Source organism: Athene noctua, chromosome 8, assembly GCF_965140245.1.
Source record: "Athene noctua chromosome 8, bAthNoc1.hap1.1, whole genome shotgun sequence".
Classification (NCBI taxonomy): domain Eukaryota; kingdom Metazoa; phylum Chordata; class Aves; order Strigiformes; family Strigidae; genus Athene; species Athene noctua.
Window position 1 is genome coordinate 23,940,110 of NC_134044.1, and position 18,338 is coordinate 23,958,447.

The following is an 18,338-nucleotide window of genomic DNA, read 5'->3' on the forward strand; positions in this document are numbered from 1 at the left end:
CTTAGCTGCCAGTCTCTCTCATAACACATGAAGTATCAAGCTCAACATCTTTCTCTCAAGCCAACAAAGAGCAGAAATCCTTCTGAAATAGCAAATGATAGAGAAGAAAAAAAAAAAAAAATGCTCAATGCTGATAATACAGAATTGGTGAAAAGCCTTTTTTTCCTAGCTCATTCTTATTGTTACTCATCAGTCACTGAGGACTATTGTACTGCATTAGCTCACTAGAACTAATCCTCACTTAGGGATGAGAAGTGTCTCCCAGACATCACAGATGAAATGGTGGAAAGGTGGGGAACAACAGGAGGAAGGAAAGGGGAAGCCTTGATGTAAAACAGGAGATTAGAATTCCGAAAAGTTACCTACAACAATTCAGAAAAGCTGGTGGGTGGCTGAGCATGATTCACCTGCTTATCACTAAACTGTCCTTGAATAACAGAGAGATGATTTGCTTTTACATCTTTGTCCCTTCCTCAGCTGACCGAGCACTGAGTATCTGACACGAACACATAAAAGCTCTCTATGTCAACCCTCTGACATTAACACCGGGGCTTGCAGAGGCAGGCAGCACACACGTGCTCCTCTCCTCCTTTGCCATCAGGAACAGAAGTTCAGTCACGTCAAGGAAGAGCCCAACTAACACTTCAGGTCATTGTCCCATTATAACTTTTCCTCTCAACATCTGTTCCCTACATCTGCTGTGGCAAAACTCTTCCTTGTAGGAGGAAGCTGGGGGTGGGGATGAATTCCTTGTGAATGCTCAACGGGGTCCTCTGAGGGACAGTACAAAAATCTGAGTTATCCTGTAGATCTTTGTGTCTAAGAGATATTATAGCTGTCCCAAGCTACAGCATTAGGTTCTCATTCCCAGGCTGCTGGTTATTTGGATCCAATCTTTCAGACTAACCTTCTGTAGCAGAGAAGCCAGCTGTAAGACCTGGACCACATCTAAGTTTGTATTTTGGTCATCACTCTTTTTTCAGAGTTTTGGGTCATAACCAAAACTCCACAGATATAACCAAGAGTAAATGTCCCTAAAAATTATTTTCCCAGCAGCTGTTTGGTGCTAACAGGGTTTCAATGTTAAATTTTTCTGAACTAAAGCCTTTTATTATATGCTTCTGTTAGCCTGCGTCTATGTTCCTTTCTGCACGTACAGTACAAATATGATTTTCAGACTTTTCCAATCACAATTTTGAACACCAAGCAAAGCTTTAAAAAACACACACACAAAAATACTTGTCATTTCAAGGTAAGTCTGACATTTCCATGAATAGTTTTCATGTTTGCATGAACAGCAGCTGTGCATGTAAATGGTTTGAAATAGCTAAAAGCTCTAAAACTAATTAAGATTTTCCCATTGCAAATACACATTTTAGGTTTGTTCTGCATTCTTTCCTTCGCAGAGAGGAAAAGGTCCAGTTCAAGACTTAGCTTCTGGCCACAGAAAGTATTTACTGTTTCAACAGGCCTTCCATTCCAAGGCAATGACATCAGCACTAGCACTTTGCAAACTTTTAGTCTAATTCTCAAGCAGAGCTCCATGCTCATAGATATGCCAGTCATAACATGACATGCTTTCTCAGAATTTGTTCCAGATTTATTGGGGCTGTGACCAGCTTTAATGCTAGGAAAGATCTTTTATCAGTCACGTACAGCACAACCTACAACCCGCAAGAAAATGAACTCTTCAAAACACAGCCCAGCCCCTTTGTGAACTGCCGTCTGGTATCAGAGCTTAAGACACAAAAGAAGAACACATACAAGACTTTTCATTTCAGAGAATTGTAGAAATACACATTAAAAAACTCCTTGTACAAGAACAAACCTCTAAGTGCAGATGCCGTGCTGCAGCTGAGTCACAGACAGCAGGACTGGAGGGGATGCGACACAGACATCAAGTCCATCCTTCTACACAGAAACATGGTCACCAAACATGGTCATCTGCACCTGAACTATTCCTCAGAGACAGCAGCCTAGCCCGTTTTTCAACAAATAAATTAATAACATTCCGTCCCATGATGGTGCCAAACTCAAAACTTCCTTGGCTAGTCAATCTACCACGATAACTAATTCTCATCGAGAAGATTATCCCCTCAACCTTCCCTGCTGCACCTTAACGACGTCTTTCCTGCACACTCACCACAGTTGAGTTCATCACCACTTTGCTGCAAGCTTTCACATACTTGAAGGCATTTTTTCCTGTTTAAACAAAGCAAGCTCATTTCTTCCATATCTGTACCTACCAGATCACAGATCCTGCTTACTGCTGTCCCCTGGAATGTTTTTTAAAATTGGTCTCCATCCTTCTGAAGATGCAGAAGCAGCCCTGGCCACCCCACTCCAGACAAGGCCCTAGCAGCACCAACTAAGGAGTGACACACCATTTACAGAGCTCACTTTGAGGTTTCTTCTCTTTTTCTAAAGAGTAACTTGACTCTTGGGTTTTGTAGTCTACTATACTTCCCAGAACTACTGCGCAGAACTACCACATAGTTAAAAAAAATAAAAAGGCAGATTTGAGAAGGACTAGCTGAAATGGAGTACTTTGCTTTTGTCTTGATCAAACTTTTTCTTTCAAGGCCATTTGACTCCCCTCCTGTACTGTCCCCCTTCCCTCCCCCTTAACCCACCAAGCCAAGCACTCTCAGCCCTATTAGAACCTGATATGGAATATAATTTAATAAGCATCAATCCTTATTCCATCTCTCAAGTCCTTAATGAAAATATTGAATAAAATTAGACCTAGGACAGATTCCTGCCTAATCCAGTTTGATGCATCTTTCCAGTTTGTCAGGGAGGCAGTCCGGTGCAGGGCAGGGTCACGGCTAAACTGCAGGGCTATGTACTGGCTAACAGATGTACTACTGAGAAGAGCAAATCCAGCATCACACTGAACACACCGCACTTTATGCAACTCTTCTGAGCACCACTTCCACAACTGGCAAAACCGAGGAGCTCTTCAGAATCAAAAACTTGTGAAAGAAATACTTATGTTCAAAACAGTCGATCACAACCATGCTAAAATATAATACACCAAGGAAGATTATTAATTAAGACTACAAATACCTGCATGAGATTTCTAAATATTAAATATTTCAAATTTCTGCCAATTACATGAAAGTTAATAAAAAACAACTTCAGCTCCCATGTCCAAGGTAGAGAGATCAACGTTATTCAATTTCAAGAAAAGATCCAATTGTTGAAACGTGTTCTAATTCTTAAATAATTGCTGTGTATAAGCATCTCACCTGTTTTCCTTTTCTAAGAGCCTTCACACTGTTGCTATCTTAATTCTCCTGCTAAAATGCTTTACTTGATGTTTATGAGCTTGTCTTTCAGTATTTGATCTTAAAGACCAAATCACAAGTAGGTAGCAAAAAAGATCAAGCCACTCCCTAAATAACTGAAGGCAAACAAAACAAAACCCCTGCATAAACCCCAGAAACTTATTACCTTTTCAGATCTCAAACTAAAAAAACCAAACCAAACCAAAACAAAACCACATTAAATCTTTAGCCATCCTGACACACTGGGACTTAAAGCAAAGGACAACCAACATGTTTGCCTCAACATCCCTGTATTTTAGACACGAATTTAATCACATTTTAAAGATGTCCTGGCCACAGTCCATATCTGTTAACCTGACAGTTTTACCTTGACTGCTTCAGTATCCTATTGGCAATAGGGCAGGATTCTCCGAAATAGGTTGAGTGCAAATTCACATCATATGGTTTGTCTATCTGTTTCAAGACATCCTTCTTTAGCACAAAGTATCTGCTATTGCACAGATAAGCATCGGATGTTTTCACATCAAGCAGATGTGGAAGCACTCAGAGGTATGTAGTGAAGTCAATTCTGTTAAAATGTGTTTTAAAAATAAATGTAAGTGCATTCAATCCTGTCCCCCAATATTGTTTTGATGTATGTTCTTCATTCGGATGGAGCAAGGAAAATAGGATCAGTAGTAACCTACAAGGGAAATGAAATGCTGGATGCAAGGGACAAACGGAGTCTAAGTGACACGTTGGGTTTGTTTTTCTCTGCTTCTTTGCTGCTACTGCTGGAAGACAGCAATAACAACTCCTACTTTATTGGCGAAAGATCTGAGTGAATTCCTACTGTGAACACGCAGTTGGTCCATTAGAAGGCAGAAAAGGGCTTTCTTAGTAAAATAGAGCCACCCCCCATTTCTATTACATACATTTTACATCTTAAGAAAGTGCTTTGTACATCTCACAAAGCAGATAACAGAGGCAATGTGCTTCATATGGCTGCAGCTGGCTGGTTTTGAAGGAACACCAAATTAAACAATGACATAACCCACAGAAACAGAGAAAGCCCAAGCTGAATCTGCTGGAACAACAAACTGCTTCCACAGAGAACCTCTTTTTGGAGTGCTCTCTTTCAGACTTTTGACTTGCTTTACCTTCTTTTCTGTGTCAAAATATTTTATTTTGTAACAGCAGCCAGCACCCTACGTGGGTTTGATAAGACAGCAAAAGCTCTGCAGGCAAACAGGGGCTGACTAGCAGACTGCCACAGGCAGTGGCCACGCCTCCACCTTTTTAACAAGTACACTTTTTAAAAAGTGGCACAGCTGATTCATACAAAAGTAGCTAACCAAGAGTTACTATTTAAAATTACATTGATTTTTATTAGCGCCGGTTTCAAGGCTACAGGCTGCAATTTCAAAGCGCTCTTCTAAATTGTGTTGGCATAGGCAGAACTCCTGCCTGAGCAGGCAGGCAAGCATCCCCGTGTGCGAGGCAAGTGGAGATATGCTACGTGGCAATGCCTCCTCATGCTGGCAAACCTATGTGTGACAGCTATTAAAAAGCTTGAACCTTTGTGGCTAAAAATCTTGAGTTTCTCCAACTTGATCTAACTCGCTACCCATATCCGCTTAGAGGTACAGCAGGTTTGCCTTTTGGCCTGGGAGGGACATAGAGCTCTGCCCCATGGTTTATGCACTGAACTTGCACCAGAAAGAGCAGCAGTTCGGGGCTGTAACTCACTAGGCAGGTAGTACAGGCAGACTTTGAAAATAAGTTTTTCTTCTCTAGTCTTGTCCCTTCCATACGAGCATTAGATACCACTATCCCATAGGCCATTGCAGTTCACCAACTGTGATACTACGAGACTGAAGTAAATGGTTAAAAAGAAGATACATAATCAATACTTTCCGATTAAGGAATTGTTTAATCAATCATTGCCCCTTCCTGCACCTTGCTTCAGGAGCAGGAAGGTACATAAGGACTGCTGAGAGAACTGTTGTAGTAAGTGAAATTATTTGTGTGTGTTTTTAGAAAAGCATTACCTACCTCCCTCTTGACTTTCTTCCTTTTTTCTGTCTTTTACGATTTGGTTGGATTTATAGGAGCTGCATACACTTGATACATCTTTGCAAAACATTTTTCTACCCCTTCCTTCAGGAATTTGTGAGCAGTCTACCTGCAGTTGCCATTAATGCCTTTAATTTCTAACAAGAATTTTTTTTTATTTAACAAGGAGATTAAAAGGTCCTCCTAAAACCTTCCTGGAGCTCCTGACTCCCACTTTCCAGGCAAAAATCTGAAGTTTAATGCCTCCTACAAACTTTGCCAGCAAACACTGATCTTTTCCTAGATTATAATGAAGATCTTTAAACCTCTCACAAGTTTCTACGCTATAGTTGGGATGTGTGGCATTGCCTTACCCTTAACTTCTTTCATTTATTTTCGTACTACATCATCCTTTCCCCCTCTTGGTTCTCCTCATACCCTGTTGCTTTAGTCTGTGACTGTCTGTCTGTCTGGCCTTTGTTAGTATTTGAGAGCCAGGGTACAACCTGGCACAGCAGCCTCCGGCAGCCCTCCAAGTCTGATGAACTGAGTGGTCATTCAGAAGGAGAAGTAACTTCTGCAAAGATCACCATCTTACTATTTTATTACAATCACAGGCTGCCACAAGTGAAAGGGCCATAAAAAGCCCTACAGGTTTCTCCAGGCCAAGGTAGGAGGAGGAGGGGAGGGACAACTGTGCAGCCAAGATGCCCACGCTCCTTAAAACGTGAAAGGCCTCGATAGCGGCTCAAAAGGTCGTCTGATGCCAGCTGTGAAATGACGTTATCTGGCATTTACAGAGGCAAGATTTCCTCTCGGAAAGGCTCCCTTCAATCATGGCAACTGACTCTCAGCTGCTGGGTGAAGCGAGAGCCTGAGCACCACAAATGCAAACAGTGAAAGGAGTCTCATGAATTCTCCTTACGCTAATGAGTGGCACAAGTTTGACAGCAACCAAAAATGAGTGTCTTCTCTTCCCAACTGGGTCACCGATGGCTCCACTGCATCCCACTACCAGCAGCAGACAGCATGGGCATGGTTTTGTCTCTATCACTGTTCGGTGCCCCTGGTGAGACAGCTACAGCAGGTCCTCCCACAGCAGGGGTGACCCTGTACCCTCCAAAAACTGAGGTGGAAAATATAATCCCCATCAAACACAGACTTTGACACGTCTCCAGTGTTACCAGTCTAGGGTTTTAAATCCTATGAGTGCTGCTCCATGCCAATCAGGAAATATTTTTTCTCTGAAATACTATCTTCAGTACAGGGGGACAATGGCATCAGTATTGAGCCCAAAATAAAACTTACTTTTTCTTGACCTTCAAAAATATGACCATACGAAAAGTGGCCAATAAAAGCCTTTGATAATCTGCCCGTTATACACAATAATAGCATTTTCTTGATCAAACACTAAACTAGCACAATAACCTGCAAAACTGCATATTTGCACAGGAAAACAATCAGACAGCACAGCCGAAACAGACTCCATAGGAGCTCCAAACTTGGTTGGGATTAAACGGAGCACCTCAGCCAAAATTAACAACCTCCTTGGCAATGAACCTTGTAAAGCCACTGAGTTATTACAACAATATGAAGGCAGCAGAGCACTTCCCCAGTGCAAAGGCATAAGGCTGCCCATTATAGTCTAAGCAACTTAAAAAAAAAAAACCAAAACCAGTTACAAGCCAAATTTTGCCCTCAGTCACAACTCTTCAGCCTTGCCTGAATCAATGAAGAAATTAATGGAGAAATGTCTTCTTTAGATTTCACCATGGGTAATGAACAGTGCTTTGGGATGCTAGGTTTTAGCAATAACCAGTATTTCACTCTCAGGGACAGAGTCAGAGCGAGCTATTCATCCTTTACAAAAAGGTAAGCACGGAAAACTTTCTCTAAAGCAGGGCAAATAGAGAAAATGTGTCACCTTTTCACTGTTCTTGATTTTGTATTAACATTTACATTTAAGCAGAAATTTTATTTCTAGGCACTACTTATACTATCTGCATCTATTTAAGAGGTTAGTCTCTAGAGGAAAAGTCTGTTTTTAAGAAAAAAAAAAAAAAACAAAAACAAAACACTCCAAATTATAATGCCTGAAATACAAAGATTTTTCATGGAGCCTGCACTGGGATTTTTCACTGTCAACCTAGTGAATGTCTGCAGAGTCATGGTATTTTTTGAATGAACCCCAGCCTAGTTTTTCTGTTACCAATGTAAATTATTGACCTCTTTTTCCAGATGAAAACTATGAAATAATCTGATTGCAATGAGTGATGGGGGAGATCGCAGTAATCCAGGAAAAAAACTTTTTTTTCTTTCCACTCAGCCCAGGCACTACAGATCAGAGGTGGGGAAGACTAAGAGCTTCCACTCCCCTCTTTAAATCAACCCAAATGCCTACAGATCGACAGCAGAACAGAAATAAGTTATCTTCCTTGTGACAGATGACAATCAACTTGCTCAACTAATCCCAGCCTAATTTGTTTTGCAGTCAAGTCTGAATGAGGAACTATGACTATGTGAGCTAGAATTATATTAAACAGAACGTTTAATAAAGATCAGGTGCTAAATTCCCACAATGTGAAAAGGCTGACGTGATGTTCTCGGTGCCCTGCCATGCCTGTGATGTGAAGAGTGCACTCAAGAGTGTTTAAAAACCCTGATCTATCATGTCTGTACTAATTAACTACTAGTGAGCTGGAAGAACCGCCCGTGCAATTAGCAGTCCTGTACGGGACAAGGGCAATATACAATCTCAGGTATCTGCACAACCAGTTTCACCACTGAGAATCTTTCCAAATATTTAAAATTTTACAGAAATATCCACCTGATTACAGCTTGCTGGGAAAGCTTCAACAAAGTTACAGGAATTTCAACTCGATCTGGATTTCATTGTGGAGATGAAATTCAGGCAAAAGTCACATGAATCATGGTAAATCAAAGCAGCTGCTTCTAAGCACAGCTCCTTACAGAAAAAAAAATAAACAAAAAACCAAATGCAAGCTTCAGGACAAAATCTTCTGTAATAAACCTTGAGGAAAAGTGAAATGGCTGCTTCGTTTTAGAACAGTGTCCATCCCTTCTGTTAACTGAAATACTCAAAGCATTACCCTGCATTTCTAAAAGGAAAAGTTCCCCCCACCCAAGAAAATATACTGAAGGTCACGAAAACTTTTGAAATCAAATTCCAGCCTTCCTCAGAAAAGGAAAACTAGCTAATGGATTTTGAAGTACAGCCTAAGAAATTTAGGTAAACAAATCCCATTAAGTTCAGCAGGACATGCAATTTCATTTCACCGCCTTTGCAAATCCAGATGAATATACAAACGGACATTGTTCAGAACATCTGGGTACATATATAAGGGTTGTTCATTAAATTATTAAAGTGGTTTATTTTTTATACTCCAGAGGGAGGAAACATTCTACCTCTCCCCTATAAATACCCTCTCCCTTCTGGCTCAACATCCCAGACATTGCCAAAAAAGGGAAAGATGGTTCCCTTCCTTTGTCGGTGGTCCATGTTATCTCCTCTTAACTGGTGAGAACACACTGTTTATCTTGCTCTGAAGCTGAGACCTTTGTGCAACTCTTCTCTCCAGCACGGGGATTTAACCACTGAGCACTGAAGCAGGATGAAAATGTGCTTGGTATGGCTTTTTTCTGTTGGTTGGATATCTATAAATTACGTAAACTCTAAGGGAAAAGACTCAGATTTCAGTCTTCTGGATTTGACTGTCAGTTGCAGCAGAAGCTGCGAATTCTTGAGATAACATGAAGATCCTCTGGGGGAAGAGATTGTGCCTTACGTCATTCAGCACCAACTTCCTGATAAATCATGGAGCAGATAGCTTATCCAGCTCCCCCTGCCAAGGAGATGCTGCTGGCAATATGAGACAAGGGAGGGATGAAAGCAGATGAGAAGATGAATATAAGAGTCTACAGGGGTTGATCAGGATTGCGAAAACCAGCCTTGGGGAAAAACTCTAGTCACGATCAAAAGGGTTTTTAAGTCACCAGTAGGTCAAATGAGAGCCCTGGACCCAGATTTCTCCAGTCTTTAGTAGATTTGCCTTATACTTTCCCAGGTGGACTTGCAACTGTGTTTCTAGGCAGCTAGCACACTTAAAAGATCAGGTTTTCAAATCAGTTTTATTTTGTCTGAGCTGCTGTGATGAGACTGAAAAGGTAACCAGAATTGTGGTCACCCATTCTGTCCCATTTATGCCTCAGAGCTGTGGGTGCCCAGGAGAGCAGGTTATAATCACACCAGATGACGTGTATCCACAGCTACCTTGACATTTTGTTTGTGCTTCCAGTTACAAAAAGTCTGCACGAAACCAAGTTTGACACATTTATCTTTGCCTTTAAAAGTAGCTGAGACCGAAGATGGGAGAATACTGTGCAATCAAACTAAGAGGCCATGCTACTGTTTAGTTGATGAAGTGAATCTCTTATCAAGAACTTCTGGTGCCTAAGTTATGAAGTTGGTTCTTTAGTCTTCCAAGATAAGTGCACAAAAATAGAGTGTGAATATTTCATCTTTCCCTGCCCCAGCCCCCCCAGTTTGCAGGGCTCTGCTAATGAAGCACAAAAGGGCCTTCTGCCAGAATGAAGCACTGTGGTGTGAAAGAAGGTAGTTCAGCCACGGCACCCAGGCTGCTTGTAAACCTTGGTTTTGTTCCTGCAGTATGGATACAGCAGGAAAATATCTCCACGCTCCCAATATTTCACATGCAGACAAACTTTCATAGACGTGCAAATTCCTGGAAATGATTTTGCGCACAGTGGACTTCTGGGAAAGAGCTGGCCAAGATGCTCTGGAAGGAACTAACCTGACGGCTGAGGGAGGGAGTACGTTAGCACTGGGCACACACTTGCTTTTCAGTACCACTGGTCTCTTTGTGATGTTTAGCTTTTACCCTTCTCCATCAAAGCCCCACAATGCAAGTTAAGTTTCAAGACAGCAGACAAAACAGAGATTTGTTTCTTTCCCTCAGCACAGTGTCTTTCTCGGTGATGCTGGGTATACATCTTAGCAATCCTTTTGAAAACACATAAATTAAGCCTGATCTGGATAAATTCTTGCATGCATACAGATTGACATGAACTTGGGAATGTACTTTGCTTGAACTCTGCACAATATCAATATGTTTCTAATATATTCATCAGTCTATAGAGAGTTTGCTTAAGTAGTTATTTTGTGTGACTATTAGGCAAAACAGTCTTTGGTAAACAATCTGTGTGGCCCAGCTAATGGAGTTGACTCTAGTACACTCAACATGTTAACATCAGAAGGATCTGAAACTCGTAACAATTTTGTTTTCTGCCAGGACGAACAATTTCACAGCTTAATATTTTAGAGAAAATACAAAAGATAAAGAATGTTTAAGAAGTAGGCATATTTCCAAACAGAAACAAACAAAACCACAAGCTCGGTCATGATGTGCGAGTTAAGGTTGGTGCATGAGAATATCACACTGGAAATTCCCTGCTGTCACAGATTAATTGTGGTTTCTCAAGTTCAGACTAGTGTCCGAATTAATGCATCCTATTTCCTCTCACTTATTAAAACTTAAATCAAAACAGCATGCACACAACACACAACATGTATATCTTATTAGATATGTCTTAACAATTCAATAAAGTAGTATTATTTCCTAAAACTATTAAAAAAATGCGGTAGGAACAGTAATACTATTCAGATTTCATATGTGATGCTGATCTATACTCACACGATTCAATATGTCTCTGTTTCCAGTAAATATTAACAAAATTCACATTTCATTACTTGGTATAATACTAAAATTCACATAGCCTGACAGATGTATTTTAGTCTTCAGAGTGTTTTTTTCCACGTTACTAATAAAATCACTGTGTCAGTTCTGACAGGTTGTCTTCAGGAGACAATCTTGTTAAATACGACTTTGTAGAAGCAAATACAGTTAGGGAAGCCAGAGAAGCTGCACTTACATAGAGGTATTTTGTATGTCAGCAGAAGAACTATTTATGGCAAATTTTGTCTGCAGAATATTTCCACATTGGTATAACAAAAATCTTTGTAAGTGTGTGCCAAATCAGCAGTTCCTGGCTAAAAGAACATAAAAGTTAGAAATACTGCCATAGTATTTCTCGGCTTCTCTGCTTACATGGACCAAAAGTGATGAAACTACTTTTAAACTTTTAAATCTACAGGATATACAGGTAAAGATACATATATGGCCCAATAATCTTGCAGAACAGATTTGGGACCAAAATAGAAGAGAATTGACAGGATTTACAATGAGTAAGCAGAGGAACTTTGACTGGTTCCTGTCTGCATTGAATCACAGCTCCCTCAATTTCCCTTTAATTCACAAGCTCTGGATTCAAAAAAACTTGATACAATTGAAAAACAAAACCAGAAAAAAAACCCCACTTTTCCTAAATAAATGTTACAAAGAAGAGAGCGAGAGGACAGGGTAGGGTTGTATCAAGAAAGTGTCAGCTCTGTTTTTCCATACGTCGTCATCCCCTCTGCATCACGTACTAACAGCTTGCAGGGCATTCCCCACACAGCTCAGGGATACTTGCTGGTACTAGTTCTTGCTAGCATCAGCTCAGGCGAGCCATACCAGCCACCTTTACTTCATCTCAGAACTTCTGTTTTGCTGAGTTCAGTGCTTCTAAAATGCAAAGTAAAATCACCATGCTTAGAAAGTTTTCTCAATAAAGCTGTTTTCCATGTTTTCCTGACACATTCAGCTCAAAGAAATGAGCACAGAGCTAGACACATCTCCTGAGAACTGTCCATAAGCAATGCATGCAGGAATATGAAGCACCTAAGGAAGCAGTTTTTACCTTTGGGAGTACCTGAAGCTGCTTCAGTGCACAAGATCAGATTTGCAAAACCTCAATGATAGGAAAGCAACATCTTTTGAGTTTTTAAGCTGGTTGTACACATAGTTTATGTGATACTACAACAGTTTATGATCTATGTGTAGTCTACAACAACTCTTTGAACTACTAAATAAACCCAATCTTTTCTTTTTTTTTATCCCTTCTTCACATGTAAAGCATGCTAACTCCATCTGCAAGAAACCAGCTGCTCAGAGAAGTAAAGTGGACATCGAGTCAGCATTTGGCCACCGCTCTGGGCAGCTCAGGAAGAAGCAAATGACATCAGCAAGTTCCAAAAAGAGTTAGACAAGTTCACAGGTGACAAGTGAGAACCAAAGGGACTAAACTCTCTGTCGTGCCCAGCTGGTCTGGATGCTGAGCGATGAGCAGGGACCGGTAGCCAGGGGAGGGCTGGGCTTGCAGGCTCTCCTCCAGCGGCATCTCCATTGCCAGTGCTGAAGACAGACCACTGGGCCCCTGCTATGACCCAGCAGATCAAATCTCCTCAAATCTCCACAAAAAATATTCTTTATGGAACGCTTACATAAAGGTGCATGCGACCCCCGCAAGAGCTGCCTCCCTGCCCAGGTTAGGTCTGTTTATTCTGGCACCCAGTTCCCAGCACCCACCCAGCTTCTCGACAGGATGTACCTAACAATCCATCTCCTGCTTTCTACTCCTAGCCAAAACTAAAACACTTCAAAACGGGTATCTTAGGTCCTTCAGATTTCAATATGGATTAAAAAAAAAAACAACCCAAGACTTTATCTGATTTGAAGGGAAAAAAATGTTTTATTAGCAAATAGGCAAAAGCACTGCAAGAATGCTCAAAACTGCTTATGTTCCCACAGTGCTTGCAGTCACACACAAAACATCCCAAATGACCAGATCACTACATGACCAAGAAGTGAACCACTGAGTGCATGAGAAGGAAGTGACTCAGACTGAAATTCATAAAGGACAGCATGAATGGAACAGGATTTCCGCTTACAGATCTTACATGGCAAGGCTCCTTTAAAAAAAAAAAACAAAAAACCACAACACAAAAACCCAACCTTGCTCCCTCCTCTCCCATTCAGTTTTAAAAACAGCTCTCCAGAAAACCTACTGTATGGATTTTAAATCAGAATCCCTACATCATACCTCCAAGTCTTCCGCCTGTACAAGATACCAGCCATCCTACCACAACAAATGCTTAGAATGGTTGCTAGCTTTTTGAACAATAAGCCATTAATTTCCTCTTTTTGCCTTAAAATGGCATATTTCCAGCACCCAGCGTAACTAGAAGTCTTTATTTCCAAGTGCACCTCCCAACATAAGGCACAATGCTGTCAATGGAAAATGCCAGAGGAATTGCACTTAAACTGCCAATCTGAAACGGTAATTTCCTTACTAAAAAGAGGTCCTGATCTTATGTTATAGGGCCAGGCTGGGACAAAGGTACATAATAGAAGCACCAACATATTTTTAATGCACCATCATGCTAAACAGAACACAGAAGCATGGAGGAGCACATGCTGGATCCACAATGGAAGAGGAGATTGAACCAAAAGTACTCCGGAGTCATTTACTTACTGAATTTTAGTACTACTGACAATGCTATCACCCCATGTCTTCTACCAGTGCTCAATCAACTTTTTGGAAAACCTCTGGTTATTTTACTATTGGAAAGAAGCAGTAAGTTACTGACACATGACAGAATCTTTCTTGAGCTTAAATATCATGGGTGTAATACATGCAATGAGTGTATATTTGGATGGCAAAGTACATTAACTTAAATATCTCATGTTCTGTGATTTACGTCATTCCTTTTCAGGGAAAAAAAAAAAGTAGAGTTGTCCTTGCATTGTACACGACATTTTCTTCAATATTACGCTTACAGTTCGCTGCGATAACCTCAGTGCAGTCGCAGCAAAGATTGCTTGGAGGTGCCCAGTAAGGAGGAACTCACCCCTCCAAGAAATTACTACTGAGAAACAAGGGAGAGGATGAGCATTTTCTTAAACACAGGGCTAACAGACCCAAGAAAAGCAATGCCCATCTTCCACTTCCCTGTCACTAACGCCATCATGCAAATCCCATTCCTCTATCGATTAAAACTCCAACTGCCTTTCCAAGGTGAGATGCCGCCTGCCCCCAGCCACCTCCTCGCCACGCTCCCAGTGCCCAGGCAGCTTGCAACGCTTTGCTTCCAAAAAGCCCAGTCCCTGAGGAAGGGAATTACTATGTCACGCTGCAGTACGATGTACTTTTCTGAGGCAAGCAGGATTTAGGCTGGGGAAGTGTCAGCTCCAGCTGCGTACAGGGCCCCTGAAGCCCCGCTCCCTGGCAGCCAGCATGACTGACGCGGTGACAGCAGCTTGCCAGGAGCTGGCTCACTGGATTGCTCTGACATCCAAACACCCAAAATAAGCATGCCAGCTACCACTTCACAAACACACCCGCCTCCCCAACCAGATATAAAATAATATGCTATAAAAGACATTACAATCTTCTTTAAGAAATTCACACAAATGAACCCACCAGTTCCAGTTCTCCTTCACCTCGCTCTAAGTTTTACTCTAATTTCATACATTCCTCCTTGCCTCTTAAGAGTTTTTTGGTTAAGTGGTTTTCTAAATAAAGACTCTTATTCTCTATGCATTTTTTATATATATATACATATTTTATAGCTTTTCCAGGCTATTCTGTAATTTTGGAAGCAGCCATACAGAACCATCAAATTTTTAACTATTAACAGGCTTGAACTGATACACATCTACAAAACGTGTTAAGTTTAGATGGTTTTGCTGCATGTTGCTTCTGACACACTCTTTTTCTTGGCTATTCTTAACAAACTGTCATCTTAGCAACATGAATCTAAATTATCAGCTGTTCCCAGATTGCTTTTAACTGTTAACCCAATTATGTGTGTGGTCATGTTAGTCAGGTATCAATAAATAAATCCCCAAATAATTCAAGAAGAAAGAGAGAAGGTAAATATAAACCTGAAGATATGATTAGAAGCTTATAAATATCAAGTGGGAACTTATTTTAGGGCTCTGTTAGGTGAGAGCCATTACAAAACCTCTCTGACAACTTTTCTGCAGAAATTTGCATATAGGTATACATGTATGAACGTAACAATAGATTTTGATGTGAAAAAGCTCACATTTGAGTTCACAGTGGGTTTTTTTTTCTTTTAAGATGAAAAAATTTCTCCTATTCCTGCTTTGGCCACGGACTTTGCCATGGAGCAGTCTGACAGTGACTCCTGAGCTGCCTTCTCCAGGAACAGATGCAGAAGCTAATTTTAAAACACCAGTGAATTGGATTTATCAAGAGGGTGGGACAACTGATGCTTATTTGCACGGTCCTCTGTTATGGACTTTTTCATGGTTTGGGTGAAGACTTCTTCATTTGCAGTTCCCAGTTTAAAGGCACTCTCTGGCTGATGGACTGGACGCTACATAGCCCTGACTTCACTGATTTTCTTGGCATTTTGAGTGTTCATGATCTTCAGCTGGAGCGCTGCAGACTACTCCAAGAGAGAAAATTAGACACACACCAGGCTTGCAGGAAACCCTTAAACTAAATGATTTAAAATTAAATCTAAATTATGTTAAAAGCAATCATCCAGGCTGACTCAGTAGCCACTGAAACTATAGTCTTAACAGCTAAACTGCATAATATAGTTTATTCCAGGTCTTTCACACAGGTGCTTCCAAATACCTTATGTATTCCAGCACAGACTACAGTTTAAAAAAAAGCTTAACATAATTAAGAATATTAAAGGTCAAATAAGCTGATTGACAAGAAATAATTAGGAAGTCTAATGCAGGGATTCATTTTCTTGGATTAAAGCATTCCCTGATACAGCTCCTTGCCAGTTCTAAAGACCCTAAAGCACAGCTGCAAATCCTCACTCCTTACCATGCCAGCAGCAGTTTTTTTCCCTTTTGGCTATCAATTAAGTTACTTTTTCTGAGTATTTATTTCAGTTATGTCTCAAAAGTGAAAAGTACACAGCCAAATAAAGATACACAACATACAGATAATGGAAAACCTATGTTGTATGTAGAAATTCACACAAGAGATTTCAAAGCACACTACATTATAAATATCCTAGACATGCTGGGTATAAACTTGCTTACTACATAAAAGTTCGTTCAGCCAGCAGTCAACAAAGAGACAGCCAGAGAAGAGAAAGACTGAAACGTATTATGGATTATAACAACTTACTGAGCTACATTTAGGTAGAACCAGCTATGTGCAGAATGGCTTGGTATAAATAAGATTGGACTAGATGAATAACCTAATGTTTTATTGTAAGGTTTCCAATTTTTAAGTGATAAGCCTCTGAAAATGGTGAAGAAAATTATTTCAAAAGTAGACAGATTTATCTGACCACTAATTCCAACGGCTAAGTCTAAGCAATTTCTTCTCAAATTGATTCTGTTTCAGCTAATCATACTTCCACTAAACTTTGACATAAACAAACTTGTTTTTTCAGCAATCATCTCTCAATTTTCTGATGTTTACTACATTTACCTAGGAGATGCAAAGTAGTGATACCTAGTAGTCAGGTTTTGATTAGAGCTCAATCGTCCTTAAGGATTTTTGTGAAGTGCCAAGATGTCTGTTATGAAAAGCAAAGTAATACCAAAAACCTGCCTATAAAATGCATTTCTGTTCCCAACAGATAAAAAGAGAATGACGCTGCATCTACCAGGCAGTAGTCATGAAAGATGGAGAGGCAACCGGTTCATCTTACAACACAAATATAGTATAGCTAGCTCAACATTTATATTTAAGTTCACACTGTATTAACACTGTCTTTATGTGTGGGTGGTAGTGTTTTTTGGCATAGTTACTAGATCCATATACAGGCAGTCATAAGCCAGAAAGGTGCAATAAAAAGGAATTAAAAATAAATAAAACTGTCTTTACCATGTGGGTCTTGTTCGTTGGACTTTGGGCTGCTTCTTGCTCTGCGCTCTGGTTTCTTTACTGGTGGAGCCCCCCCGCCGCCACCACCGCCTCCACTGCTTGCTCCATTGTGGCTCTTTGCATAACCATTATATACAGTTGTGCAGCTGCCTATATGGCTTTTGTAGATGGATGAAGGAGGACTATTCAGTCGGTTTTGGCGATCAATCTGCCTGTCTTTGAGTTTTTTGTGCTGTGGTTTGCTGTACTGATCTTCCCTGGTAATATAGCTGGACATCCCATATAGTGGTATGATTTCTGAAACAAAAGAATTCACCCATGTTAACTAAGAACAACAAAATCACCAAATTTTTTCAGAAAACCAAATTCCTGACCATCTCCAAATGAAAAGACTAGATTTTTCTGGAGACAGATTTTACATTTAAAAAAAAAATTTTTTTTTTTTCCTTAAGAAATCTCTTCTGCTGGACTGATGATTTTATTGTTTTAAGTGTGCTCCTTTGCTGATAGGATTTCATAACTCTGAACAAGTCTGTAAAATACAGCAATTATCATAATAGTTTTTCCCCTTGTTTTCAGTCTTCATCTTTTGAGGACACAGATTTCAAGCAAAAATCCAGGAAGACTGATATTTAGGAAAAAGCCTTCATAAATTCATAGCAATTCAGCAGTTTCTTCCCCAGGGCCTGACTGGACAGAATAAACTGAGATGCCCTGGCTTCAAGCTGCCATCATTGATTTCATGCAATTTAATTTCCCCGTATAAATAGACTTTACAATGGTGTCAACTGTGCCTGCCTAAGAAGAGAAGTGCAGCATGAAGTGGAAGCTTTGGGTAAGTAAAACTATCTAAAAAACCCTTGAAAAATATCATACATTCACTTCAGATACGCTTAATTAAATACAACCCCCACATCCTCCCTCTAAGAATGACTGTCTCCAACGTAAGGCAGGTCAGCTTGCAGAAATAAGAATACTTTCTGCTTTTCTCTGTAGTTCAATCCTCCTTTTTGCACTACGAGTCTGAAGCCTGAACAAATTAATGCCCAAAATAACCGTTTTGCTTGTTAGTAAAATAACAATTGATATATTCTTCATTTCTTTCTACATCAATTCAGAAGTTATCATACAAACTTCTGAGTGAAGCAAACAAGCATGCCGTCCGGCCGTGTGAAGCCCTGTTTGTATACTGTATTATACTCTTCCAAG

The 18,338-nt window shown here is 40.3% G+C and overlaps 1 protein-coding gene across 1 annotated transcript in view; it reads right to left on the reverse strand.

Annotated features, from left to right (window-relative positions):
* The window catches only part of FNDC3B (fibronectin type III domain containing 3B), a 208,998-nt gene that overhangs the window by 79,322 nt on the left and 111,338 nt on the right, over nt 1–18,338 (reverse strand). Inside the window, exon 6 of the mRNA XM_074912198.1 lies at nt 17,130–17,426. Within this exon, the coding sequence (XP_074768299.1) occupies nt 17,130–17,426 (297 nt within the window). The remainder of the gene's footprint in view (nt 1–17,129; nt 17,427–18,338) is intronic.